This window comes from Falco cherrug, chromosome 4 (genome assembly GCF_023634085.1).
Source record: "Falco cherrug isolate bFalChe1 chromosome 4, bFalChe1.pri, whole genome shotgun sequence".
Lineage (NCBI taxonomy): Eukaryota > Metazoa > Chordata > Aves > Falconiformes > Falconidae > Falco > Falco cherrug.
In genome coordinates, this window is record NC_073700.1 from 6736764 (window position 1) to 6764487 (window position 27724).

The following is a 27724-nucleotide window of genomic DNA, read 5'->3' on the forward strand; positions in this document are numbered from 1 at the left end:
CCCTTCCAAAGCTGGGACAGAACTGCTGCAGCCCTGTGCCAGGAGTACAGGCTGGGCACCTACACGCTTCCTCTACCAGAACTTTTCAGTACTTCCCAGGCTTGCTGCAGTTCTTTCAGCAGGCAGCATCCTTGGGTGCACAACAGTGGGGAAACAATCAATGAAAGATCTGTTCTTTCCACAAAATCATTCTGAAATCTGCAGTAGATTTGTCCCCTCTAATGCTGGAGTGGTGAGCGGCATTCCTCGTACCTAAGTGTTGCTGTTTGTTCGTGACGACTATTGACCGCTGCTGCCCGCGTTGAAATTTTCCATGCTTGATATCTGTATTGGCCTGACTGCTACAATTTGGAAAGCTTTCAGGAGAAATGCTTCGCTAATTCTCAATTTCCTGCTGTGCCTGCTGCAAATGAACACGAGACCACTGTTCTTAGATGCTGAGCTGCGTTCTGGGCTGACAGCAGATGAACTCCCTGAAGAAGGAATGGATGCGCTCAACCCTAGAGCTGGCAGGGGCTCAGCAGCATTTAAAACGAAAGCTGTGTTCCTGGCTTGCTCCCAGTGCGTAGCAGCAGCGGCGGCGTGTTTCCAGTGCTGGCCTGAGCTCCGAGCCGAGGGAGAGTTCTTGCTTCCTCCCATTGCCCACCACTGCAGCAGACAGATGGGGGAGGATGGGGAGGAAATGGGGACACGAGTGCCAGAAAGATGGTGGGAAAGAGATCGCTGGGGAAGGCAAAAAGCACAGAACTAGGAGTCAGCGGGGATAAAACTGAGAAACCAAATTAAGACCTTGGCCACTGAAGATTGGGTGTAAATAAAAATTGATACTAGATCACCCAGTGTGCTCAGTACTGGAATGGCTGGGCACTGGGGCCTTACAGCTAGTCTTACTTCCAGCATTAGTGAGAGACTGGCAAAATCACGGAATAACAAAGGATCAGCACTAGCAAACACACTGTGGAATGAAAAATACACACAGTTGAGATTTCTAAATGTCAAGTCTCATCTGTCGTAACAGATCTGTGTTGCCTGAAATGATACAATGCCAGCCTCGAGAAGGATTTTATTCCTGCGCTGGTCACAAAGAACAGTGACATACAACTCCCTGACGCCAGACTTCTTGTGAGCAACTGCAGCCTGCCTCGCTCTATGTTTACCTAGCTGGAGACACCCAAGACAAATATCTTCCAGAGATGCCTGGTACTCTCTGCTGCAAATGGGAAACACTGCTGCAAAATGAGCAAGAGATCTGAAGTGAAAAAATGGACCTCGATTCACTAAGGTCTGTGAAACACACTTGCTGCTGTTACAGGAGTGCTTAAGCCAAGCCACAGGCGGTTTTCACAGCAGGCTCCGAAGTACTAAGAAGGAACTAGGGCACAAGCTCGCTCTTAAAAAACCCAAAGATACTGAAAAACTTACTTGTTCTATAGAAGCCAAGCACAAGAGAGATCCAGAAGGCTCAAGAAGTAAAGGCAGGTAGAGCTAAAGCTCAGCAGTTCTCAGAATCCAGCTTTTTGTTGATGCTTTATTCTTTAATGTATTGCTACAGTCAGGATTTACTTCAGTGCAACAATCTGTGACTGGAAAAAGAAGCTTGTGCAGGAGTCTTTGAACTTGGGCTCTACCTTGGAACCAAAGTTAAAATCTAGGTTCTTATTACTCCTGAAATGGAAGATTTTTCCAAGTAATTCATTTGCTGTCAAAATACACAGCAGCACGGTGACATCATTAATTCTCTGACAGTTTTTTTGTCTCCTGAAAACACAAGTAGCGCTACTCCTCCAGATCAAGTCCTTCCTTGGAAGACACAACACAAAGTACAGCAGTTACCCTCTACTTGCAAGTTTGAGTACCTGCACTGTAACATCTTCAAAACAGCCATCATCTCTTCAGTTGATGAAAACTTAATTCTGTGGGAAAAGGCTGCTGGAAATTAGCACAGGAATGCACGTTAAATATACAAACTGCCTTGGGTTTGGTTTTAGGCTGATCTTAAGAATCAGCTTCTTTGTGGAACCCTTGGGATATACACATACCATCAGAAATAAAAAAAATTGCATTAATATAGGATGCTCACTGATTACATTGCAGCAGTCATCCTAGTGCACAGTCATGACGTGTTCCCATGCACCTAAGAGCTAGTGTCACTGTGTTAGGGAGTGAAGGCTGTGCAGGGTACAGCAGTTAGCTCTCTCCTTTTTTTTCTTCTTTGGGGAGACAGGAGTCCTGCAAACAGAATTCAGGTTTGCTGGGACTGCCATTGCATGTTCCTCTGAACTTGGCGCCTGTACACATGGGACTTTTTTCCCCCAACGCCCTCAGGTCAATTCATTGTTAGAGTAGCAATGTAGAGTATTACAGCACTTGCAGGCACTGGAGCCTGAATGCACGGATGACTTTCCAAACAGTGTGGGCTGAGTAAACACTGAGCAGTGAGTCTGTCCTCTTTTTACCTAGTTTAAGTTGTGCCACATCGGGAAGAAAACAAATCAGATGCCAGCATACATTCTCTCATTACAAAGGAAACTATTCTTTCTAATATTATTTCTCCATTGTTTCTAATGTGCTGAGATACTATGTATGCAATATGTAACATTTCTTTCCCCTTGGTCTTGTTGCAAGAATGGTGTCTCATCAAGCAAAGAAAAGCAGTAGCCAGACTGTTTATTCTGTGTAGTTTATTTAGAAGTACTAAACAAACATTAAATAAGTGGCAGAGGCCTAAACACAATGAGCTTCTTGCTACTGTATTTGGCTTAAATACAAAATATTAAGGATAGGAAGTAGATTGAAGAAGAATAAAACTTCCAAAACCATCTGAGAGTGTATTACACAGACTTGTAGATTACAGTTTATCTTGCAGAGACAAAATCTTCTCCTGCAGTCCACGTGGCAGTAACACTTCTTTGGTATTAATACAATTGAAGCATTCAGGACCTGTCCCTTGAAACATTTCTGCTAAAATTCATTTTTTCCCATCCTTGCCTCGTACTGTCTTTCAGATCGTTTCCTACGGTAAACATCATCTGCCAGAAAAAGATTTTTTTTTTTATATTAGCATTTTCCAAGTGCAAGACACTATTAAATGCCTGAAGCCTTTCATTTCTTTTTAAACTCTTCCAGTTTTCTCTTGCAGACACTGACTGACAGGGAACTGAAAATTCAAGCCAACACAAATCCTTGTTACCATTTAAAAATAGCTCATGTTCTCCCTCCCATCCAGGCTAAAGTTCTTCACATCAGTCCTGATGAAATGTTTTTATAGGAAAACTAAGTTTCCAATGTGATACAGTCAATTCCTTGTCTACTTTCCCATGAGGGTGATTAAAAGTACAAATGCCTAAACTAGCTGAAGCGGAAGGGAAATTAAATTAGAGGCACAAAGTCAATGCCTGGGGACTGCCAGCAGGGCTTCAGTATTTTAGCTTTATTTTTTTAATAAAGAAAACAGGAATGTAACCACCCTCATAGACTTCCTAGTTGTTCTTCCTGCCCGAGGCCCCCCAATCACTCCTAAATATCTATCACCAAAATCTGTCAGAAAAAAAAGGTTATCAGTTGTGTGTTGTCATTTCGCACGGACCATGGAGCAGCAATAAGGCTAAACCGCACAATTATTACTGCAGCATAGTATCATTTAGGCATAGCAGTTATTTTTTTGAGATAAGTCTCAAGCTGAAATATCATAGCTGCTACACAGATGTTGTGCTTTAGCTTCTAACTGGACTTTATTGCCCTGCAGGTATGCTTCGGGAATCAACTGAACCACCCCACAAACCCCAGCCTTCAGAAGCCGGCAGGGCAGCAGTTCTGTTTGCAGTGAGTTTGTCAGCTACGAAAACTGTATCAACCCGGTTTATTCTCCAGGAGACTCAGCTAGATTTCCCATGAAACATGGTAGGGCCGATCCTTTTCCCCCAAGTACAGAAACATTTCTAGCACGGTTCCTCAAAGGGAGGAATGCCACATTAAAACTGAAGGCTTTAACTGCTGGAAACTAAGCGCCATGAGCCAAGTTCCTGCGACTCGTTTTCCCGCTTTCTAATTGACACGGTCACATTCGGACTGACCTACACCGACATTCTGACAACCCTGGCGAGTTTTTTCAGTGTAAAAAAAAAAATATAATAATTTTAATTTAGTATTCGAAACCCAGCTGCGTTTTTTTGTTGGCTTCTGCCCGGTGTGTTCCGCCGGGGGGGGGCAGAGCGGGGGTGCCAGGCCCGCGGGAGGGCCGGGGGCTGGCCGTGGCCGTGCCCCTTGCAGCCCCCGGTGTGTCCCCCGCGCACAGGCAGCGCTGCGGGGGCCTCCTGCCGCCCCGCGGGCCCTCACTTACAGAAGGTCTCCTTGCCGATGCGGACGTTGATCATGAACCACTCCATGGCTCCCCCCAGCAGGAAGAAGAAGGGCAGGAACCGGTAAACGCCGAAGCGCCGCTTCCCGGGCACCAGCTGCAAGAGGCGCTTCACCCTCCTGCTGACCAGCATGGCCGGGCCCGGCGCCCTCAGCTCGGCGGGGAAGGAAACGGGGGGAGGGCGTGTGAGCGGCGGGACGGGACGGGACGCACAGCGGCCCTCGGCGCCCCGCGGCCAAACCGCCCCCGGCAGCCCAGCCCGGCCCGGCGCGGTGCCGCAGCCCCAGCCGCCCGGAGCGGGGGTCAAACCAAGCCCGGCCTCGCCCCCGCCACCATGGCAGCCCTCGGCCGCCCCCGGCCCGGCCCCCACGCAGCCAATCAGCGCCGCGCCCCCGCGCCCCTCACCTCCAGCGCGGGCCGCCCGGCCCCCCCAGCAGCCGAACGGGAAGGTCGTCTCGGCGCTCACGTGACAGCGCTCGGGGCGGCTCGCCTCGCCTGATTGGCCAGGGCGGAACGGGACCGAGGCCGGGGGCGGGGCCGCAGTGAGGAACCACCGCCCCTCCCCGCCCCTCTCCCCGTCGCCCCCCGCCTGAGGGGCCGGAGCGCGGCGAGCGGAGCCCGCCCGGGCCCCGCCGCCCTCCGCCCCCCTCCGCCCCCCTCCGCGGGCGGGCGCTGAGCGCCGCCCCCCGGCTCCCTCGCCGAGGCGCGCCCGGCCCCCTCGCACACGGGGTGGCGGGGATTGGCCGGCCGGCGGGTGCCGCCGCGGGCCGGGGCGGCGGGGCGCGGAGCGGAGCAGCGGGGCCAGCCCCGGCCGAGCGCGGGCTGCCCGAGGCTGCGGCGGGACCATGGCTGCGCTGGGCATGGCGGCGCTGAGGAGGGGCGGCGGCGCGGCCCCCCGGCTCCTCGCCGTGGCCGTCTCCTGCCAGAGCTGCCGCCCTAAAGCCAGCCAGTGCCCCGGGGACGGCGGGCACGGGCAGCCCAAGGAGCAGCACCCGCCGGCCGCCGGCAGAGCCCGGCGCGGCGCCGAGCCTGGCCCCGCCGCGGGCAGCCAGCCCCTCCCGGCCGAGGGCGCCGACACCAAGACCTACTTGTGGGCCAGGTACCACGAGATGAAGAAGCTGGTCTACGGTAAGGGCCGCCTCGGCCGCCGGCTGCCACGTCCCGCCGCGCTCCGCCTCTCTCCTTGTTTTTTCTCCCTCCCCCCCCTTTGCATCTCGGCGCCTTCCCCGCGCTGCGGGACTGGGGACGTGCCCGTCGCTGTGCAGCCGCCGGGCTGGAAGCCCTCTCCCTGGCAATGCCTGCCGCCGCCGCCGGGCCCTCGGGGACTGTTATTTCTACCGAAACATGGCCCTGATCATCCTCTCCCCGTCCTGGGCTTCCCTCTGGGAAGATCCCTGGTCTCAGCGTTGCAGGACGTGCAGAGTGGGGTTCTTGACGACTGGCCTCCCTGACACGAGTGTCATCGTGGCAAATGGGCTAAATAAAGGGCTTGTTGCATTTGTCTCTAATTTGCCATGTGGAAACGAGGTTAGACTAGGACAGCATCACTGTCTAGTGATGCTGACTGAGGTGGTGAGGAGTCCAGGGTCCAGCTTGTAACTCACTGTTGGCAGAAGGGTGTGCATGGAGAGGGCTGATGCTGTAGCTGCTAGGATGTCTCCTGATCCTGAGCTTAGTTTGTGTTACAGATGCAAAACACCTTTTACTTATGTGCATGCATGTGTGTTTTTGGTCCTTAGACCAAGAAATTACTGGCTCGGTTGGGTACATGGAAATCTTGCTAAGCAAGGGGAAAACTCATGCCACCAGCCACATCTGTCCATGTGTAAAACAGGGCTGTGGCCTTTTTGGCAGCAGCAGACCTCCACTGTACTAAACTCACCTAAAAATGTGAAAAAAATAAGAAAAGCTTTCATGGCAGAAGGGCAGGAAACTTTCCTGCTGGTTTCTTGATTCTTGGAATGCTGAAGGTAAGCACTGTGGAGAGCTAGGAAGTGTGACTTTGTGTCTGCTGTTCAATAGCTCTCCGTTACCTTTCGTTTCTCTAAGGGTTTGAAGAAGGATGGCAGCCAGCCATAGGGATCTGGAAGAACCGTCTCACTGTTCTGAGACTGACAAGTGCTGTCATGTCTTCCTCCCCACCTTCCAGTAGACAAGATTTGACATAAAAATCAAAAGGCCTTCATGATGCAGAAATGTGAAGGAACTGGCCACTGAATCCTTGCATTCCAGCTTTTGCAGGATGTGAGCTCCTTTGCCTGAGCTGTCGAAGGCAGTACAAGGTGCTGACAGAGGACAGTAGCTTCATGTTAAGTCCCTGCTCCAAGACTGAGCTGTGGTTTTAGCACCACTGCTTGAAAGAAGTTCCAGCTTGCAAGACTTGTCATGGTGTTTGGACATTAATACCCACAAAGGCACTTTTTTTCTTTTCCATAACAGTATTGAAACCATAAATGCAAATTTGTTAATAGGCTGCATCATCATCTCTTGGGAAAATTCTCAGTTTACTGTGTGGCAGATTATGAAGTTTGTGTTCACACAGTTGCACTTTGTTGGGATGCAAAAGATACAGTTATTAATTACTTGAGTGGAGAACTAATTAGCAGGACTAAAGGTCAAATGAAGCTGGGTGAAGTAGCCCATGTGTTACAGAGCAGACTCTTTACAAACCTTCAGGTAACTATTAGACATGTTGAATAAGGCAGCCCTCGTTTGTTTAAAGAATAGTTGCCCAAACCAAAATTTCAAGACTGTGCTGTTATTCAAGTCCTGTCAAGAAGAGACATAAACAGATTTGGTCCATGTTGGTTTTAATTGTTGGTTTGACAACTACACTGAGACGTGCAAAACGTGGCATCAGCCTGTTCCTTTGTTCTTGATTTCAAACTCAGATATAAAAGTGAAAGTCTATGGTTTGGTTATGGATTTGAAAACATCATCACATCTCAATACTTACCAGCACTGAGTTTGAGAAGGCTCCTGTGGTGCCACCTTCTCCTTCCTTATCTGAAGCTCCACCTTTAGGAAGTCCTTTGTCCTATATTGGTTTTGCAGAGATCTCTGCCAGGAGAACTTACGATGTGTCTTCAAACCAGCTTGTGCTTAGGACCTGATTTGTAGAGCAACGTTTCATTTTTGTGCAGAGGTGATTGCAGTGATAAATGCTGACCAGGTTGGACAGGGCAGGATGTGTAGGACAAGAGCTTCTGTGCAGTAAAGCTCAGCAGTGGTACAGGTTTGGTGGCCAGAGCCCAGGCACCAGAAGTTCTCAACTTTATAGAAACATGTCTGTGTTCTGCCAGGCTTGTGTGGTGATACAAACAACAGCACAACATAGCTATACAAAAGGTGCTGCTGAGGTAAAACCTCCCCTTCGTGTTGACTCAGGAGAAGCCATGCTCTTCATTATTCCCCCTGTCTTTTGCAACACTGACTCTTAGGACCAAATTTCATTACCTGTAAGAGTTTGAGGCTACTATTTCCACCTAATGTGCTTTTATTAGGTTTTTTTTTCCTTCTCTGCCAAAAAGAAAACTATAATCGCATTTGTCAGAAGGGTGGTGTTGAGCAAGACTTGTTGTATTCTGATTTGATGATATCTGAAGTGTCAAGGAAGGCTGATACGCTTTCTCAGTAAGCAGTGCTTGAAGTCTTGTACTCTAGGAAGCATCCAATCCTGAAACTCAGTGGAATGGGCAAGTGAGTGAGGATTTGGCTGTAAGCAAGTATATATGTTTTTTTCTAGATCTTTCAAACTTGTAAACATGGCTACAAAACAGCTTTCCTAAGGAAACTTTAAAATAACTTATTGCCTCTGCATGACAAGCTTGATCATGGTTAAATGTGAGAATTACTGAGGATAGAGACAAGTTCGCAGACAGCAAGAACTTGATTAAGCATTGGTAATACTGAGGGTGTAGCTCGGAGGTAGTCCTTACTCTTTTTAGGTCGTGTAGATCCAGAGATACCTTTGCATCTAAATAATGCAAACTGCAGTCAGCGACATGTGCCCATTACATGTGGAAGTGGGAGAGATGACACCCCTGTGTGATCATTGCATTAGTGATTTTGGTGTGGTGCAGAGGTGTTTTTTACAGTTCAGCACATTTTGGTTCTGCTTGTGTTGCTAATTTCAAGCAGGCACAAAGATTGAAGCACTCACTCCTTGTCAAACTAGTAAACTAGTCTAGTGCTATGATAATAAATGCCCTGCAAATTGCTTAGGGAGTGTGCATGTCTCACGGGTTGTGGCACCTATGGATTGAGCTGGGACTGGGAATGACAATTAGCAACCAGAACTGGAGGTGCGACCAGTTATGTTAACTTCCCAATCCTGCTTTCCCTAAATGTAAACACTTTTTCTTGTAAAGAACTCCTATAGCAGCATTTGTCTAGTGCCTTTGTGTATATAAAAAATGTAAAGTTGTCATGAAGCAATATTTTTTAATACTACTTTTGCTTGGTGTTCATTCACTTTTGGTGAGAAATGCCAAAATATTTAGGCATAATGGCATAAATTCAAGAGTATGCTCCAGAGTAATTTTTAGCACTCTATTAATATGGTTCCTCTGTCATTTAATGTTCTTTTAAGTAGTATTTCCCTCTCCCTACCCTCTTGGTAGAGGCGTCTTCAGCGGGTTGGAGGGCTTTGCGGGAAATGGTACAAAACAACACTTAAAAAAGGATAAAGAGGTACTTGGAAGGGAGGAAAACTGGCAGTTTGTCTTTAGAAAGCAAGTCAGTGTGAGCAAAGGGAACTTTTTGATTCATGAAGAATGTGGAGGATGGTGGCCATCTGCTTTTCAGTATCATTCCTTTTCTTGCTAGTCTTACAAAGAAATTAGTGCGATGTCTGCTGTGCTAGACCTCTGGGAGTACAAAGGGTGTGAGAGGTGGGTGTGAGTTGCCTTTTTTTTGTGTGTGTGTATTATTCTTCACTAACATGCTGCATCTGAGGCTGAGAGAAATGGAGTGTTTCCTGCATGATGCTGTTGGTACCCCTGAGAGCTCAGAAAAGCATGGGACGTGCTTGGCACTGGAGCTTTTTCACATCAGAAAGGGCCATATGGTGTCTTGGCATCTCTAACCATTGCTCACAGTTAATTACCTGCTTTTGTTTCCGTCTCTGCTGTCATGTTGGAAATAGAGTGTTATTGCTTTCTAACAATGTGGGCTATTGCCTGAGAAGAGACGCTTGTGCTGTCATGAAGATATTCTGGTTTTAAGCAGCTGTTCAGGGCCCTTAAAGTGGTAAGGTGAAGGCAATGTGTGTTCACCTTGTATTTACACCCACGTCTAAAAAATGCATGAGATCAAACACGCTTTCTTGTGGTCTGCCTTTGTTGCTGAGTTTCATCATGTACCATGGATATGCAGACACTTCCCTTAAAACCATCAGAGTTGCAAACCGGAGCAAATTGTGCAAGTGTGCAGATTCCAGGGGTTTCTATCTATTGCAAGAGCAGGTTTTTTTCCTACTGTCCTCAGATGTACGCATGGCGGTTCTCCCTTAGATCATACTTCCTGGGTGAAGTGCTGAGTAGACAGTGACTAACTTTTGGTATCATCTCCCTTTTCCAGTTAGGACCCAGATGGAAAGAATAGTTGGGATTATATTTTTTTAATAAGCAAAAATGGATTTAATTTTGTTTTTTTCTTACTGTAATTTATTGTATCTGTCCAGCAATCTGTTACGGTGTCTTGGCAGAGGAAAAACCGAAAGCTATCATTCTTGAAAAATGGCATCTCTGTGGGCCTCTGGAGGTGTCATCGGTTTGTTATGACCTGACAATTGCCATGCAAACTGAGGCAAAGATCCCAGGCAGAGAGGAAAAAAAAAAACAGAGCAAACCAACCAAACAAAACCCCAAACTTCTTAAAACCTGGCTCAGGAAGGCAAGCATGGTTGGGCTCTGGTATAGAAACTGATCTTGCATGTGTTCCCAGCTTCTGTCTCTTCCCTGCCCTAGTTTGAGCCTGCGGAGAGACTGTGTGAACTTAAAGAGGAGATGGACACCTGCCGCTCTATTGAGGAGGGTGCTGCAAATGGACATTTACACTGAGCCAAATGTGCAGCATGAGTCCCTGGACTGAAACCCAGAGTTTTTTCCTCCTCTCTAGCAGATCAGTGACTTTGAAACTACTGTAAATTTAAGATGGAGGAGGACGGCGTGGAAAGAGCAAGCTGTCAGCAAGCTGCTCTGCGTTGGTCTGGTGACCGTGATGTGTGGATAGGAAGCACAGCAAGGTGTGGGGTGCTCCGGCAGGTGTGCGTAGGGAACACGCTGTGTGTGAGGCAATGGTGATAAAGTGTTTTGGCTAGCATATGCAGCCTTTTTTGGCTCTTACGAAGTTAAGAGAGAACATGCTGTGTAAGTTAGTGACAAAAATATCCGAGTGGGGTGAAATGGTCTGGGCAGGAGACTGTCAGCGAACAGTGGAGAGGCTCTGTACGTTTGAGGCTGGCAGGGAGGAATATTGCTTCATCCAGTGGGTCTAAATATACGTCATAAATCATACTGTGGCAGTTTCTGCTTATGCTTCTGATCACAGATAAGACTCACTTCATGCGCTTGGCAAATCTTAGGCTACCCTTTCCTTGTTACAAAATCATACTGCTCCCTTAGCTTTTCCTGACTGTAGTTTTGCAAAAGTTGTGGCTGGCATATGTTGTTGAATCTAGATGGGTCTCATGTCTCCTAGGAAAGGAGAGATGAGATTCAGGCAACGATATTTTGTGCTGCTCTCAGTCTATCAAAATGTGTTGTCATAAATGTTTGCAGATGGTGAATGTTGGAAGAGCTTGACCTCTCTGTAGGGATACAGTAGCAGCAAGTGGGTTGCAAATAGTGCTTTCATTAGAAGAGGAAAACTCTGGGTATTTGCACCGTGATGTGATTATGGTTGTGTCAGTTTCCTTGTGAGGAAGAAAAATAACACCCTGCAAATCCCAGAGTATGCTTAGAAAAAGATCTTCCCACAAGTTATCTGGAGGTGAGGGCAGGAAGCGGAGCTCTGTTTGTTTATGGTGCAAAGAGCATTTATGATGAGAAGATGAAAGTTGTGATCATCTGAACCCTATTTATGTTTCCAGTCTTTTAAAAATCCCAGTGGGAAGTACTCTGATTGTGTCCGCTGTCTTCAGCCTCTTCCAGAAACTTTGCCACCAGCAGAGTCACTGTCAGCCCTTCTGCCTTAAAATACTGCTTGCTTTTGTAGTCATTCCTCTGTAGCTGATCTGGTGAATTGCATCTGAAGACCAAAGTCAGTTAGGAGAGAGGGATGGGTATGTTTTGTAATGCATCTCCTCTGAAAAATAACTATTATTATATATCTGGATCCTGTTTCTTTGGTCACCTTTTTGGATTAGTGCTTGAAAATGTACTTTGGACTTTAACCTAAATTCTGTAATCATTCCAGACAGAGTCTTTATTGGGAATGGCTGGTGTCTCTTTCTAATAATGCTTTTTTTTTGTTCTAGTTTCAGATGAAACTTGGTTTTATAGCAAGGAAGCACTAAAGAACCGGCACAGGGGTTCTTGCTAAAAGCCAAAAGTTAAGGTAGGAAGGGAAAAAAAAAAAATCCTACCTGCAGATGCTGTGTAGGATCTGGAAAACGTCTACACTTTTCCTATGATTCAGAGGGAAAATTATCCGTCTTTGAGAAGGGAGGAAACATCTCCTTCCCCTCTCTGTCTCCCAGTGTGGATGTGACTAGGCAACGTACTACAGGGAACTATTTTTGTTGCTCTTTCTCATCTTGCAATGGGCAGCTCTTGTGGGGCAGGAAGCCTGGGGAGGATCTGTTCCTGTCTCTCCCACTGTACTGCAGCTAAAGCTCTCTGCTCTCTAGACTAGCTCTGAAAAAAAGACGTACAGGTAGTTCAGCTTCCAGGTGACTTAACCTCCATTTTCCCAGTGCTCTGGGGAGCAAAATGTTGTTCACAAGCATCTTGAAGAGTAGCCCTGTTTTGAAGTGACAAACCACACGCAGCGTCGGAGGTTTCCACAGCTGTTTATCAGAGGAAAGCAGAGAACTTGTTGCTATCAGCATTACGTGCTCCAAGAGCGTAGCTTAGTGTGGGGTTTTTTTTTACGTTTTGTTGGTGTTTGTACAAAACATTGTTTTATCCAGCCCATTAATAATAATAAAAAAAAGCCCAAACAGTACCTGCAGGATTGCTCTGTGAAGTCTGGCTGCTTCTGTGAGAAACAAAAAATGCCAAAAGACAAACCTCAAAATTCCTAATTTGAAGTCATCTAGACTTTTTAAAGAAGAGAGTTAACCTGTTTGTCTCCAGCAAGTTTTGTGAGGAGCGGGTGTTTTTCTGGTGATACATTGCAGCTACCCTTCCCATTGCTGAGCCTGCCTGAACTGCAGCTGCTGTGAGCTAGAAATCGGACACTTCGGAATCTGGTCTGCTTTGCTTCATGTAGGCCAGAGACCCCAGGACATTGTTTTGCATCTTCCTGACACAAAAGGTCAGTCTTACTGTGGAAGTGGTTAGCACCATCAACAGAGGCAGCCAGCGCTTTCACAGTGTGTTTTTTTCACGGGGAGGATTATTTGAGCGAGTTAATGGCAGGAGCTTTCGACAGCAGCACTGTGCTCCTTTGCTGCTGCTGTGTGGTACTTCCAGCTGCTGCCAGGTCCAGAACAAAAAGTTGACATTTCAGTGATTCTCTCAGTTTCTCTAACCTCTCCCCTTTCCCTTCTCTTAGACCTCCTTCCACCAGGAGTCTGCAATCTCCTCAACCCGGCCGCTATCTACGCTAACAATGAGATCAGCCTGGGAGATGTGGAGATATACGGCTTTGACTACGATTACACATTGGCACAGTATTCTAATTTACTACACTCTATGATTTTCAACACCGCCAGAGACATACTAATAGAGCAATTCAAGGTAACGATGTGCTAAGAATTTCCACTCAATTAAGCTTGCTGCTTTTGTTGGGATGCCCCAGACTGCTTGCCAAATGGCATTCTGCGCATGTGTCAATTACTTGTTTTAATTGAGATAAATTCTGTGTCTCATGATCTTTGATTGCAGAAAGTTTTGTCTGTACATGGAATCGGTTTCCTTTGAGACAACTTACTGTGCTCTATATTCCTGAGGTTTTATAAATATGTAGCAGGAACCTTAGTCTAGAAAGGTCTGGTCTGTTTTACTTAACTATGGAAATGATGCCTACAGAATTGCTGGTTTGAGGTACACATGGTGGATAAACATGAACCGTGGGCCAACACTGAAACCGTACAGGACTTGACATGTGCAAGTCAGTATAGATGACACTGTATAGAATGCCCCATAATGGGCACCCTGATTGCAGTAGGTGACTGGTCTGTGCATTTTCTTCTCATCACGTCTTTCTTTTTAGAGGGACTCTGCAGTGTTGTTGCTTTGCCAAATATATCCACTGACTAGAGCATACTAGATGTGTCCTCACTGCCTGAGCGGATCTGTTACGTTTTCACTAGTGTCCCTTACATGAGAGAAACTAGTTTGGGGATCCTGATCCTTTATGTCTTCCTCCATTCATCCGTCTTCTTCACTGAAGGGGCAACATGCCAGTGCATCTGTTCCTTGGTTGGTTTACTCCTGGGTTAAGACTATGAGTAAAAGTAATCCAGCTCAACAGGAGAAATAATTTTGTTGGTAACCCAATGCTTATGCCTCTAACGATGTCACTGTTTGTCTTCCCAGTATCCAGAAGGGCTTGGGAAGTATGATTACATTCCAGGGTTTGCCATACGGGGACTTCACTATGATGTACAAAAGGTAAGCTGTACAAAGTCCAGTCTCCTGGGCTTTGTCTTCCATTGCGTTATGTTTTTAGTGGCAATACTTTCTGTCATTGCATGCAATAACATTGATCACCAAACTGTCAGTGAGTCCAGGTGGCTGTGCTTTTCATTGTGTGGCTTCTTCTTGCTTATAAACCTTCCAAGGGAGAGATGTCTTTTGTGTTTGCATAGCTTTTAGCAGAATGGGACATCCTAGCTAAGATCTGGTAAACAGCCTTGCCAATTAAAAAGTCAGTTAATTCTACAAGCTAATTAATAGAAAACATAGCCTTGTTTGTGTGATCATTTCTGTCTTTCTTGAAGTTTAAACAACAAACCTCAATCCTGCATCTATGAGTACAGGCCAGGAGCAGAGGCATTATGTCTAACACTAATAATAGAAACGACTTGTCAGGAGAATGCTTTAGGAAGCCTTCCCCACCCCCACCCCAAATAATAGGACTGCCTGGAAAGAGATCCAAGCTACTTAAAATGCATGCTTCTTAGAAGCACGGGCAAGCAAAGTGCAAGCGTTAGCTTTAACCCTTTTCAGTACTCTGGACTGATTCCCTGAAAGCCTGATGCCCAGTGATGTCATGCTGGCTGCTGCAGCCAAGCAGTCAGGTGTAAGCACAGAAGAGAAAGTTGCTTCACTGTAGTAGCTTTTCTTATGCTGAGCTTTGAGCACATTCAGGGAAGCAGGCAGTACAAGCTGGAGTGTATGCGCTGTTCTCCAGCAGTGGGAAGCAAAGAAAATGAAGAAAAAACCCGATATAGAGTTTTCCCATGTCTTTTGTCCTACCTGTGGTGATGGCATGGCAGCAGACTGCTCATGCCTCTGACTTTACAAAGTGAGGAGTAAATCTATGACAACTTAAGTGGGTTTTTTTCCTGTTTAAATCTCTGGCTGATATATCACAGAAACACAGAGCCTCACCAAGCAGAGCACCCCTTGAGTGAGTAGAGGATGAGAACTCTTCTTTTCTCAGGAGCAGAGTTTGCAAAACACACAAAAAACTGGGTAGTGCCTATCTTAAGTAAATCTTTCAACATATTTGCCTGCACTCCTCACAAACTAGTGGGAGGTCTGCCCACGGTGTAACAAGTTGCAGCAATATGGTATTGTGGTAAAAGAAGGTGCCTGAAGGTTGCGAATGCTCTGTGTAATGAATTACCTTGCACTATGGTAGAAACAGTACAAATAATTTGATGCTCTGTCCTTATTCAAGTTGCAGAGGGATATGGGTTTAGTGTGAGGCTGCTTTCCGTGCCCCGATGATTTGTGTTATGGCGTCAGAATGATGGATGGAGAAGGGATGGCTGATGAATAGGGGAGTCTGATAAAAAAATAAATGCAAAGAAAGCTCTTTTACCAGTCTTATGTGCTCTTAAACATCCCTCCTTAAATGTCTGCTGGGGAGAGTAAAAAGTGGTGGAGGGGAGAGCCCTTGTGTGAAGAAAATGACTGGGTGCAGCTGCACTCTAAACCAAAACTTGCCCACTTTGTTCTGCTTAACATGAATGTGACAAGAAATGGATCTCTTGTGCACACAAAGCTCCTTTGGAATGTATGTGATTTTGAAAAGGAGATAAGAAGAGACTGTCTGAGTTACAGAAACCTTGTTCTCTCTGTTTTTTAACTGCATCCCTGTCCACAAACTTTGGAGTGTAAGAGACAGTGATATTTTGGCTCATAGAAAGACAATCTTTTACTGGAGAGGCCAATAAAAAGTCACGGTATGAGTGAGCCTGTGTAAAAGTGGCTGGAGAGTTAAGTGCAGCTTAAAGTACATAATGTGGGATGTTTATGTTGGATTTTATTTTCTTAATGTCATTTGTGTCAAACTTGAAACTTACATAAGGTTTCAGTGTAAACCTACTCAATTCTAACAGTAAATATCTATGTCTTATCACAGAGTCTTCTCATGAAGATCGATGCTTTCCATTATGTCCAGCTAGGAACAGCGTATAGGTCTGTCAGTTTTGAAAATTATTTTCTAAATGCTCATATATGCAAAAGTGGATGGCTAAATCTGAGTGTATATTTGTGGCAAATGGGGGGGGGGCGGGTTTGAGCAGAGCACAGTCTCATCTGGCTTATCCTGTTTGCACTTGCTTCAGATGCTTACTTGGCATATAATTGCAGGGAGTTTTTTTTCCTCAAGCATTTCAAGCCAAGTGTGGGTGGGAAGACCTGGAGCTTTTTGTAATGGTTAATAACACATCTGATCACGTACTCTGCATGATGTCTGAGTTGCAGCTACAGCACGCCTGGGTTAATGTCTGTGAGCAAACTGTGACTAGGAAAGCACCACTTAGGAAAGCACCGCTCCATATGTGGTCCACATATGGCCCTGTCTTCTCCAGGCAGGAGTGTATCCCAGCAGTCATCTGCTGTGCCTTGTCACAAAGCTAAGAGGAGGGTGGTCTGGATGTGCAAACAAAATCTTAAAGCAGCGCAGACATATCAATGAAGTAATGATGCATCAGAATCTGGGCTCAGTTTAAGGCCTAGGTTGTCCTATTTTTCCTTCTGTTACTGTGCAAAGAGAGCTGGGCATGCTTTGAAGTGAGTGGCTAAAGCAGTGCAGAGTAAACTTGTCTCCAAAAAGTTGTGAGACTGGAGAAAACCTTGCCCCAATGTGGAGTGGGGTTGGTGTGTAAGAAGCAGTAGAAGCGTCTATTCATAGATATCGGTAGCAAAGCTCCTGTAAATCCATGTTCTATTTCCTGAGCATGGAAGCCAATGTGTGTTTTTTTCTTGAACTATGCCCTTTTACTGTTAAGCTTTCAGTTGCAGTAAACACTCAAAGAATATTAAGAAGGGAGTTGCATAATCAGAGAGAATTGGCTTCTTTGAATTGGTTAGGATTTTGGGGGGCGGAGGGGAGTGGAGAGGGCAGAGGGGGCTAGTACAGCCCCATATTTCACTTCAGCTTCATAAAGAGATTCTTAGTGAAAACACATTTAAACCTTTTTTTTTTTCCTCCTACTGTCCTTTTGTAACTATCCTTCTTGGGGTATACTTTTCCTAAACTGTCCTTTGCTTTTTGAGCGCAACTGAGGCAACTTTTAACTTCTTAGAGGCTGTACCATGACTGAATAGGAAAGGAGAAAGAGAAAGTTGCTGACTGCTTGAGTAAACAGCCATCAAAAATTGTGCAAGAGGCAAAACCTGCAGCAGTCAGATAACTTGATGTTTGTGAAGGGTACAGCTCATAGCCATACCTGTGATTATAGTGTTTTGGGGAAAACCAGTGACCTCTGTTGAAAGGTCTTAGTGAAGAACTTGTCTTGCTTAGAAAAACCGAGTAAGAAGGAAACCTCATTTTCAGAAAGCTCTTTTCCTACACCTTTGCGTTTCATGGTGGTATACCTCGTGGAAGCAATCTCTCCAAACTGACAGTTACCCAGTGCTGCCAACTCGGGGCCGGGGGTGGGGGGGGTCGATTTGCTGGGACAGTCCTGTCAGCAGGCTGACAGCATGCAGAGAGAAGCCTCTGTCTGAACTCCCGGCTGGAATGTGGATAAAGCTCCTCAATTAACTTGAACGAGCAAACAAGGTGTCTGAAGAATGTGTCGGGGAAAGGTTTTATGTGAATCTTAAGAAACCATGGAGCTGTCAGGCTCTCTGGCTGTTTCTTTTGTGCAAGAGGAATGTGTGAATTTTAGAGAGGAACCTGTTTGTCCCACCTCCTTTCTCTGCAGTTTCTGTAGCTCTGTGCAGACTGGTGATTGTTGACAAACTATTTCTGGTTTGCATCTAGAGGGCTCAAACCGGTGCCTGACGAAGAGGTGATCGAACTCTACGGTGGTACGCAGCACATCCCCCTGTACCAGATGAGTGACTTCTATGGCAAGGTATTGTAAGCCCTTTACTGCTATGATGCAGCAGCTCTTTTAACAGCTGGGAAAACAGAATGAATTGTATGAGCTTGTAAATGACTCCAGCCTCCCTTGGACTGGGAAAGGCTCAGTCCCTAGTGAGCTGCAGTGTGTGTTTTTGTTCTAGTGGGAATTTGCCCCAGAGGTTATTTAGCAGTTTAGCATGTGAAAGCCATCTGTTAAGCATTCCTAAACACCCCAGGGCTATTGGCCTAGATCTGAATGGCTCTGGAGACTGACAGGGAGATGGTCCCTGCTTGTGCCTTGGCCAAATCTAGCTCCTAAGCTACTACCTAAGCAGTCTGCAGCGATGGTGTTTGCAGTGAGTTGTGCAGGAGAGGGGGTACGTGTGTGTAGCAGCAGGGTGCTTGCAATGCCTTTTCTTTGGTGTTGGGTAGGGGTTTTTTCCTTCATGAAAGGGATCTTCCTCCATGCCTCTTCAGACCTACTTAGTGGATGTTATTCATAGGGTCGGCATCCATGAGTACTGGGGAATTTTTAGGCAGAAAAGTTTACTGTCACAGTAAATTACTGAAATTCTGTCCATAGGAGCTGTAGAAATCCTTGAGTTGTCTGAACTAGAGGAAATTAGGAGACATTTTTCTTCCTCAAGTGCCTCGTGCGGTGCAGTGGGCAAGCGGGGCCATTCACATCCCTTTCCCTCCAGAACTGCTTTGTTTCTTGCCCTTTGTTAGTTCTGTTGCCTTAGGGCAAGCTTCCTCTGCTAATATCCCTTTGAGTCTGCTGTGTGAAGTCTCCAGGAAGGTCACTTTTTGATTTCTCTGTCTCTCTTGGGAACGATTTTATCTGAGCGGTTGCTTTCTGCATAAATACATACTGTTTATAGCTCAGTGTTGTTTCTAGCTTTGAAATAGGATGTTTCTGCTTAGAATTTGCTCTCTCTCTGTAAACTGCACTCCATTCGCCTCCCACTGTGCAACTCTCCTCACTCCTGGCAAACCTGAGATGATTTCACCTTTCTTTTTAAATAATTTTAAGTATGAAATCTGCTTTGAATTGTGGCCTTTTGTAGGGCCGGGTGCTCATGCCAAGGTGCCATTCTTTGCTGCTTTGTATGTACCAGATATTTTCTTCTTTCCTGTAGTTAGTATTGAAAAATTCCGTATAACATTTGGCCACAGAAGTAAGGATAGCAAGTTATTCATTGCCAAGAGGTAAATCTCCTCTCCTAGTAGTATAATGAACTTCGTAAACTAACAGGTGGATCCCAAAGAGAATGAAAGTATATACAACTAATGGCATTTGCATACAGCAATGTCTGCTCAGCCTGTGCCACAAACGTATTAGTGGGAAGGCATCTGGGTTTAGATGACTGCTGGTGTGAGCAGGTGCAGTGCGGTTGGTGTGGAATGAGGCTGTAGCAGGGATCTTTAATCTTGTCCTTAGTCTGTCATGCTGATGTTGCTACCTGTGTGGGTAAGAGGAAGGTCTGCCAGGGGGTGATTCCAGGCAACAAGGTGTAAGACAAGTGGGACTGATGTAGCTGAAGTATATAAATACTCTCCCTTAAGAGTTATCTTGATCCTTTGTTGGAAGGAGTGCGTGGACAGCTATCGGCATCCCAACGCCTGCAATAGGTAGGCACAGATCTTGACAGGGGTTAGGCAATGCAGCTAGTGTGGCTTTTGCTGGCAGAACTAGTGATGGCCTGTAATGAAGAATGGAGAACTCTAGGATGTTGTGGAAAAAGCGTATGTAGCATTCTAAAACGATTGTCCAGTTTTCATCCTGACTTGGTCGCTGTGTCTGCTGCAAGGAAGTCAAGGCTACTAAAGGGAATGGGGGGAAGCTGGACTTGCCTTGTAGGATAATGACACAAGGCACAAAAATGAAAGCAGAGTTGACAAGGTTTGCTGTTAACACTGAACATTTCACTGTCTCCTCTATGCTTAAGGTCTTGAAAGGTGGGACAGGTCATTGATGTGCTGCACTCTAAGTCCCACATCTAGTGATTTCAGTAGGAGCTGCCTGTCTTTGTCCCTCTTGCTTCTTTCCCAGAATCCCTGAGCAGGAAAAAAAGGTGGAGGCTGTTTGCAGGAAATTTTGATTTTACTAGTTGGAGAAATATTCCTGTAGCATCAAAACGGACAAAGTCTGTTGAAAGGACTCAGTACCACTAAGCAGCACCGCCATGTGCAGTATGTGGCCCAAACCAGAGGGGGTCCTTTGTGTTACTATGGCTGTAGGTCAAGTTGTCCTACGCTGGCTGGGTGGAAATTTTGTAACCCTCAGCACACTGATAAAGCTTTTGATTGCAGTATATTTTGGTAATAGACCTCAAGAAAAATGCCATTTGTTATTCCTTTGCCCTTTTTGCACCATTTTTCTTGACCCCAATTTGTGCTGTCCCAATATTGCCTTTAGATAGCACTGCAGAGAGTGCATCTCTTGTTCTACCCTTCCAAGACCGGCCTAAACGGGAAATGTTACCGTTATTACATCCTGACATGAGAGGGGCATGTGTTGGTCATTAGACAGCGTGTGCCCTCTGTCAGCTTCCACGATGTGTACCTTGTGTGATCTTCTGGGGGTGCTTTCATGTCTCTCTTTCACGTAGCTATAATAATTGCCTTCTGATGTGGACCAGTATTATCCTAGAGTGTTGCAGTTTTGTGGCTTCAGTCATGGGTTGCTCAAAGCTCACATGGACAGGCATGGCACGACTGGATTGCCTTGGCACCTCTGGTGACCAGGTTCACTGAGAGGTCTGTGCACCTCCTGAACTGCTTTTCATACACAAGGGCTTAGTAAATGTCCCCTTGGCTTCTGGCACTTGAGCGAAGCAAGATGAAAAGATTGATTCCAGCTTCAGCTTACCAGTGAGACTCACCATAGTCCTCTGCACAGGTGGTACAGACTGAATAAACAGTCTTTATTTTACTTGGAATTCCTCTCTGGAGCCAAAGTTGGCTGTTAACCTGCTGATAGGTTTGTGATTGATAGGCAATAGAAATAGCAAAAATATGGGAGAGCTGCAGCCTTGCCTAATGCAAGGTGAGTTTTGCTCGGTCGGGATTTAATTGCCCATTTCCACTTGACCACTGGGCGGGCTGAAGTTCTTTTCCTTTGTGCCTGCTCTGGGTTTTCCGTAGTGACTCAAGGCCAGACAGGCACTGGCAAACTGCTTGCTGGAGCGATTCTTGTGTGGCTGTGTGGAACCTCACTAGGCTGAGGCAGCTTTGGTGCCCGTGTGTCCAGTGTTGCAGCCTGGTTTAGATGAGCAATGGGGCATCTCCAGCAAGGGCCACAGCTGCTTCTGTAGCAGGGTGCTGTCTGTTGGCACCTCTTTTAACACCAAGAGGCCAGGTGGGAAGCAGAGGGCATGGGTTTGTAATAAAAGTTAGTGTATTTTCAAAGTTATTATTACTCCCTACTTCCTGCACCTTCATCTGATGTTGTTTATAATTCTGGGTTTGTTTAACGATTTCTGTGAAGCAGAAGCCTCTCTCTTGTTAAGTGTTAACGCATTAGGTGAGTGTTTTGGTTGAGAAGAGAGGGCTGCTTGCTGGGTGGCTGGGACTTCCCACATGAGTGTTTTGTTGGGTTTTTTTGTTGTTAGACGGTACTGGGTGATGTGAGTGAGTTTGTTTGGCTTTGCATTATAATTTTAAGTATTTTTTGTTTAATGTGTCTTTTTCATTTTTTGTTTTCCAGGGTCCATCACTTAAGCAGTTTATGGACATTTTTTCTCTTCCTGAAATGACACTGCTCTCTTCGGTCATCGATTACTTCATAACTCATGGTATTGAGTTTGACCAGGTGCATCTTTACAAAGATATATCTGTAAGTAAAATGGCAGCTGCCCCATAGCTCCTATCTCATCAGAATTGTGAGCCCTTTGGCTTGGTAGCACTGGTGAGCTCTGCAGTACCCAAACCTAAGGGGCTGTTGATGAGTAGCCTAATATGACAGCATTGTTGCCCCTTCAGATTAAATTACCAGGGAATACTCAAAGCTGTGTTTTCAGAACATGTTAATTTTCTGTCTGTACTACAGAGCTGGTGTTGCTGTACGTTATCTCTTGCAGGAGTGCCTAGACTGGTTAGGTTGAAGGCCCTTCCATAGGAAATATGTCACAAAGCTCGTGTAAATGTTTTCTGGTACTGCAAACTTCTAAGCTCTATGTTTTCCTGTTAATGTCTCATTTTTCAAAGAGGCTTGGTCTGACCACGTACCAAACAGTTTGCTTTATACAGCAGTTGTTGTGAAGCACCTGTCCTTGCCTGCTCTTAGAATCCACCCCTTCCCTTTGCAGCTACATAGTTGTCTGATCCTTTGGGGATGTTTTCCAGTGGGTGACTAGCTTTAAAGAGCCAGTTACTCCAAGGTGCTGCTGCTACCTGTGCCCTCCAGCTTCACTCCCAGCATTTGAAATGGCTGCTTGGGATTATCAACATTGTTAGGGAGTACTGTTTGACAGTTTAGTTAATGCTGCAGGCAAGATGTAAGTGCTTGATATTGCTGCCCTGGGTGACCTCTGTTGACAGATGATGCATCTTCCCTGGTAGCCAAGCCTTATTGCACGCCTTTTTCCATGGAGAGAGGTTTTTGATTTGTACCTCGTGGGAAACTTACGCTCATCCACTGGTAGCAGCCCATACATATGTTGTTCGGTCGTCTTGTGAGGGAAGTGGAGCACCACGCCAGTGCTGCTGCTTTTGTGATAAGGATCCTTGTCAGCTTTGCTGCAGCCAGAGATTACAGCTTACGTTCTGACCTTCTGTTAGTGCTGGATAGGAGCATGCCAGCCAGTTTCCCACAAGACCTTAACATGTTTCTAGGGTGTTAGTTGTTGTTGGTTTTGCTCTTGGGGTGGGGAAGTTGGGAAGAGGGGATGCAGCTGACTCCTGAGGCCTTTTATCAAGAGTGTCTTCTGGACCTTCTTTTGAGGTCTAAATGGACACGTTCCTAATTGAATTCTTGAAAGCACGTGGGTGGTCGCCACCACCTAATATATACTCAATACAGGGCAAATGGTGTGCTCAAACCCTCAAACTCCTGAGTGCTAATCCTGGCATTTGTCTTCACATCCATTGCTGAGGGATGGGTGATTCCTGAGGAGTGGCTGAGGTAGGCAGGGAAGAAAGCTATGACAGAAAATCTGTGCCAGTGCCTGAAATCTATACTGGAAAGTTGGTGGCTGTCCTGTGCTCTCACCACAAGAGTTCTTGCTTTTTTCTGTACGATGAGGATAACATTTTTGCAAAACTTTCCCCTTGACAGTACGTGAGCGCAAGTGGGAAGAGATGGTTTGCAGACATGAGCACAGAGATCTTTTTGTGCTTACACAGACAGGTGTCCGAGAGGACTTGCATAGCCCCAACTGTTATTGCAACACAGGCTAACAGGGGGCTAAGACATGTCTAAACCTGACACTCTTCTGTAATTCTTAGTAGTAATTCTGATTGCAGCTCCTTGTGTTTGGGAGCAGGTTGAGTGATACAGACACTGCGCTGAGTCAAAAGGGCAGACCCTGAGGCAACGGTAAAGTTTGAAGCTGACTTGTAAACCAAGTAGTCTGGTCACACCAGTTTGGTTGCTTCATATTGGAGAGTAAGAACCTCTTTACCCTGCTTTCTCGTAGTTTTTGAGGTTTTGAGCCCTGTTTGACACCTCCCCAGGCTACCACAGTTTTATCTGCAGGAACCTTGTTAGTGCTTTTGCTTTTTGTTCAGTTTCTTTTCAATAAGGCAGTCTCTTGGTGAATGAGATGTGACCTCTGCCTTTTTACCATTCAAATCCACATGGTGGAAGGAGACTCCTAAAACTCTGTTTTGAAGAGGTGACACCTCCTCCTTTGTCATCTCCCATCTAAGTTGTAAATTCTGGTTCTCTCCCCATTTTGAAGGCAGCGATTTTGGGGTGATAAGCAGGTCTCAGCAGCACTGCTGTGAGACCAGGTGACTGTGGGGAGTTGTGTGCAAGTGGTGCAAGTGTCGCTGTAGCAGTGTCAGTGGTGAGTGTGGGAGTCCAGTCTGAAAGGGCAACTCCTGAAGGAGCACATGTAGTGTAACAGGGATTTGAGGGTCCTGGGGAAAGGCAGCATTTCTTTACCTATCTAAATTGTCAGGGATGAAAACGGTACTGTTAAAACAAGCAAAATGTATTGCTGCTCTGGCAATGTCTTTGTGTATCTGGCATATCTCATTGGATGGAGACTTGGGACGAATCTCAACTGGGTGTGTCCAAAAATGTGTTGCATCTTGGCCTCTGGCCTGGAAAATAGAGGATATTTGGATGCCCTTGAAAATAATCTGTTTTAACTTGCCTTCCTCCTGAAAAGTCAGCATCTCTGTTTTTGCAAAAAGCCCTCAGCCTCCTAGTGGAAGCTTCTGCTCTGCCTGTACCCACTGGCCATCCGGAGCTGGGAGCTGTAGCCCTCCTTGGCTTGTGGGGAGCGTTTTGGAATTACAGATGCTCACCTCTGCTGCTGTTCACCTTGGCCATGCTCCCATCCTTTGGGTCACGTTTGGCAGAGCTTCCACAGGCACAGGGAGGAAGAAAAGCCAGCTAGTGTCTGGGCCAGTACAGTTTTGGGGCAGTTGATGGTTTTGGAGTTGCAGTCATGATTGCCTTGATAACAGTGTGTTGACATGTGCTGGTTTCCAGTAGCAGGAAGGCAATTGTGCTTTCACAGATAGGTTTTGAGGTTTTTCCCCTTGTACTGCATCAGCTGAGCTAGCCACTGTGGTGTTCCTTTTGGCATGTTGGTGAGCCTGTTCTCGTTCTCTTGAGCATTAATGCAGCTTTTGTTCATCCAGCAAGAAGCGGGGATGCGTCATTACTGGTTTGGTCCTCAGTGGTGACAGTAGGTTTGCATGCTGGGAAACAGGAATGCCATGTGTAAAACTGAATTTTTTTTTTCTCTGCCCTTTTCTTTAGGATGCTATTAGAGATGTACATGTGAAAGGAGTGATGTACAAATGGATTGAAAAAGATCTGGGTGAGTTAAATGGAGCTCTGGTGCCAAATCCATTTTGATGTGTCTCGTACTATGTGGCAGTCTGTGTAAGACAACTGTGTAGGCCCCACACACAGTCACAGGAGTCCGGGGGACACAGAACTTGATCGTGGCTGGCCTAAAGGCAGCTGAGGGGTAGAGTGGCATTAAGAACCAAATGATATTTAGGGTCAGGTGAAGGATCTATTTTAATGGAGGAAACATCTACTTCATTGGTTGTGTTTCTGTTTCCTTCAGCTCGTAAGTGAGGGATGGCGGTCCTTGACGTGATGTGAACATGCAAAGGTGCCATCTGGGAAGGCTTCCTGGTCATTCAGGGGAAAGCAAGCTCCTGGCAGCAACATGGTCTGGAGTGGCTGTGACTGGCCCTTGTGAGGGTTTGCTTTCAGCCCTCTTTTTTTGCTAGCATTTTCTGTTCCTCAGTCTTTTTCCTCTAGATGCAATGACTGAGGATGAGGAAGGCCATTTTGTCACCAGGATGGTTCACTATCTGCCTGCTGAGGTGGATCTAACTCGGGCTTTTTGCATCCCTTTGTGGTAGAGGGGCTAGGCTGGTTTGTTTGTAAAGAAATGCGGTCATGACTTACGCCAAAACTTTTTGATTTATGATGTCTGTTTTATTCCAATATAGAACAGTATATTCTGCATGGGGATGAAATCTATGCTGTGCTAAACCGACTGGTGAACCACAAGAAGAAACTCTTCCTCATTACAAACAGTCCCTTTAGCTTTGTGTAAGTACCATTATTGCACACTGATGGGTCACCTCAGCACAGTAAGAGCTGTGCACTGCGGTCTCTGCTGTGACCATCGGAAAGTTGTGCGCTAGAGGGTTTTGTGGCAACAGTCACAAGAGTGCTCTTTGGGAACCGGTTGTGGTGAATGTTGCACCCCGCAGCACTCTTTACATCGACTCTCACTTTTTGAAGAAGGTACAAAGCTGTGTAAGGGCACAGTGTTCCCGAGCTGCCACTTTGGATCACCTCCAGCAGCTTTTGCTGCATCACAGACTTCTCAGCACTTACCATGGTACAGGAGAAGGGGTGGGACAGCTTGAAACAGTCAAAGTGCTACATCAATACTCCATGCCATGAGGACAGCCTTGGAGGATTCACAAATCTCTATGCTGCTTCTTTGTTACTGGAATGAGAGTAAATTTATGACAGACTGCTGTAAAGATGCAGTGTGTTGGGTGAAAAAAAAGAGTACTGGCTCTGTTAACTTTTCTGTTCTTTTTTCTTTAGGGACAAAGGAATGAAACACATGGTTGGCAAGAACTGGCGGGATTTATTTGACATGGTCATTGTGCAAGCTGACAAGCCCAACTTCTTCACTGATCGACGGAAGTACGTGTCCTGGGGCAGTGCTGCGCTGCTGCATGTGGGCCTGAGGTTTTGGGCCTCCTTCCCTAGAGCAAACAGTGGTTTTCTAAGCATAATCGAGGTCCAGCAGGCATCCAGCCTTCTGCTGTCTTCTCAGATACTCTCTGAGGAGATGAAAACTGACTGGTCAGGGAATAGGTGGATAGAATGGGTACTGCCACGCAGAAGGCATGTTTCTAAAATTGACTGTCTTTAAGCTTCATCAGTTTTGTCATGGTCTGGGCTTAACTTAGATTTTTAGGGGTAATAATATACTTAAATCTTCAGAAAGAAAAGAGGAGTGGAATGGTATGTATGAGAACTGGCCATTTCTTGGCTCTAGGTCTCTTGAGAGTATGCCAAAACCTTCCCTTTTCCTGTTCCCCACAGCAAATATCTGTGTGGTTTGGGTTTTTTGTTTGTTTTGTTGTTAAGTTACTGGATACATACTGGTTGGTAATTGGCAGCTCTGGAAGCCTTTGTACGTGGCGGCTGGGTTTTGTGGTCAGTTAGGAGCTGCCAAGGGACTAGCTGATAGGCAAGCTGCCGTCCTCGCTTTGCTCTTTGGATTCTTTGCTCTGGGAACTTATGTCTGCTTTGTTGTCTCAACTTAGGACTGACCAGAACTTACTGCCCTTAAGAGAGTGGTCTGTTCTTTCCTCTCTATTTCTTTTCTTCCCCCATTTTCCAGGCCATTAGCATAAACAGGAGTAAACCTACAAAATGGCTTTATAAGCTGTGCTGACCTGGTAAAGGTTTACTTCGTGGGTTGGAAGTGTCTTACAAATATAGTCTGGAGCTGTGATGACCTGGCCCTCTAGGAGATAAATCTTATGGCTGCATGGTGCCTAACGTCCACTCGTGTATTGGGCCAGTGGAGTGACAGGGCACATACATCCAAGGTGAGGGGAACTCCTGATGGCGAGCTGTAGTGAACTGGGAAGTGTCTGCCGCAAGGGAAAATGCAGGTGTGCCCTGGAGACCACGTCTGGTTGAAAAGCCCCTTGCCCAGGTAGGCTGTAGAGTTCATGGTGGGAGGCTGGACTCTTTCTGCCCTATGGCAGCTCAGAATCATACGATACTTCTGGATAAGACTGTGCTCTGCTGGCAGCAGGAGCAGCTTCATACCAAGGCTTTTGATCTGGGAACTCACAGTTTGGAACTTCTATCCCAAGAGGGAGCAATGTTCCTATTGAGCAGGAATGTTCATGGGGGTCAAGTAACTTAAGCCTTGTTTTGCTTCATCTGTCCAAGTGGAAGGTAATGAGTCAAGCCCTCGGGAACAACGGGAGCCAGCTTGGGTCGGCTGCGGACACCATCAACACAGAGGCTGCTTTCCATCCACTCTGCAG

At 46.2% G+C, this 27724-nt stretch overlaps 2 protein-coding genes across 3 annotated transcripts in view; one reads left to right on the forward strand and one right to left on the reverse strand.

The window, feature by feature from the left end:
* Positions 1-2664: 2664 nt before the first annotated feature.
* Positions 2665-4855, reverse strand: LOC102050894 (ubiquinol-cytochrome-c reductase complex assembly factor 5). 2 transcript variants are annotated; one of them, XM_055708613.1, is made up of 3 exons: positions 4763-4855; positions 4340-4511; positions 2665-3029 (listed from the first exon to the last, which is right to left on the reverse strand). In XM_055708613.1, the coding sequence occupies exons 2-3, from the start codon at positions 4488-4490 to the stop codon at positions 2962-2964; spliced, it is 219 nt and encodes a 72-aa protein (XP_055564588.1). In that variant the 5' UTR covers positions 4491-4511; positions 4763-4855; the 3' UTR covers positions 2665-2961. The 2 variants fall into 2 exon arrangements, with proteins under 2 accessions (XP_055564588.1, XP_005433895.2); XM_005433838.4 differs by lacking the exon at positions 4763-4855 and having other exon boundaries at positions 4340-4702.
* A 137-nt stretch (positions 4856-4992) lies between these two features.
* Positions 4993-27724, forward strand: part of NT5DC2 (5'-nucleotidase domain containing 2) — a 28732-nt gene continuing 6000 nt past the window's right edge. The window contains exons 1-9 of the mRNA XM_055708606.1: positions 4993-5485; positions 13079-13263; positions 14065-14139; positions 16061-16116; positions 17912-18005; positions 21705-21833; positions 24933-24993; positions 25643-25745; positions 26256-26357. Of these exons, the coding sequence (XP_055564581.1) occupies positions 5203-5485; positions 13079-13263; positions 14065-14139; positions 16061-16116; positions 17912-18005; positions 21705-21833; positions 24933-24993; positions 25643-25745; positions 26256-26357 (1088 nt within the window). The 5' untranslated portion in view covers positions 4993-5202. The remainder of the gene's footprint in view (positions 5486-13078; positions 13264-14064; positions 14140-16060; positions 16117-17911; positions 18006-21704; positions 21834-24932; positions 24994-25642; positions 25746-26255; positions 26358-27724) is intronic.

Bases quoted from the DNA above. Each gene is read 5' to 3' on its own strand.
- LOC102050894 (XM_055708613.1), bottom strand. From the start codon at position 4,490: ATGCTGGTCAGCAGGAGGGTGAAGCGCCTCTTGCAGCTGGTGCCCGGG. The intron at 3,030-4,339 runs GTAAGTGAGGGC...TTTTTCTGGCAG, and splicing joins CATCGGCAAGGAGACCTTCT to ATGATGTTTACCGTAGGAAA.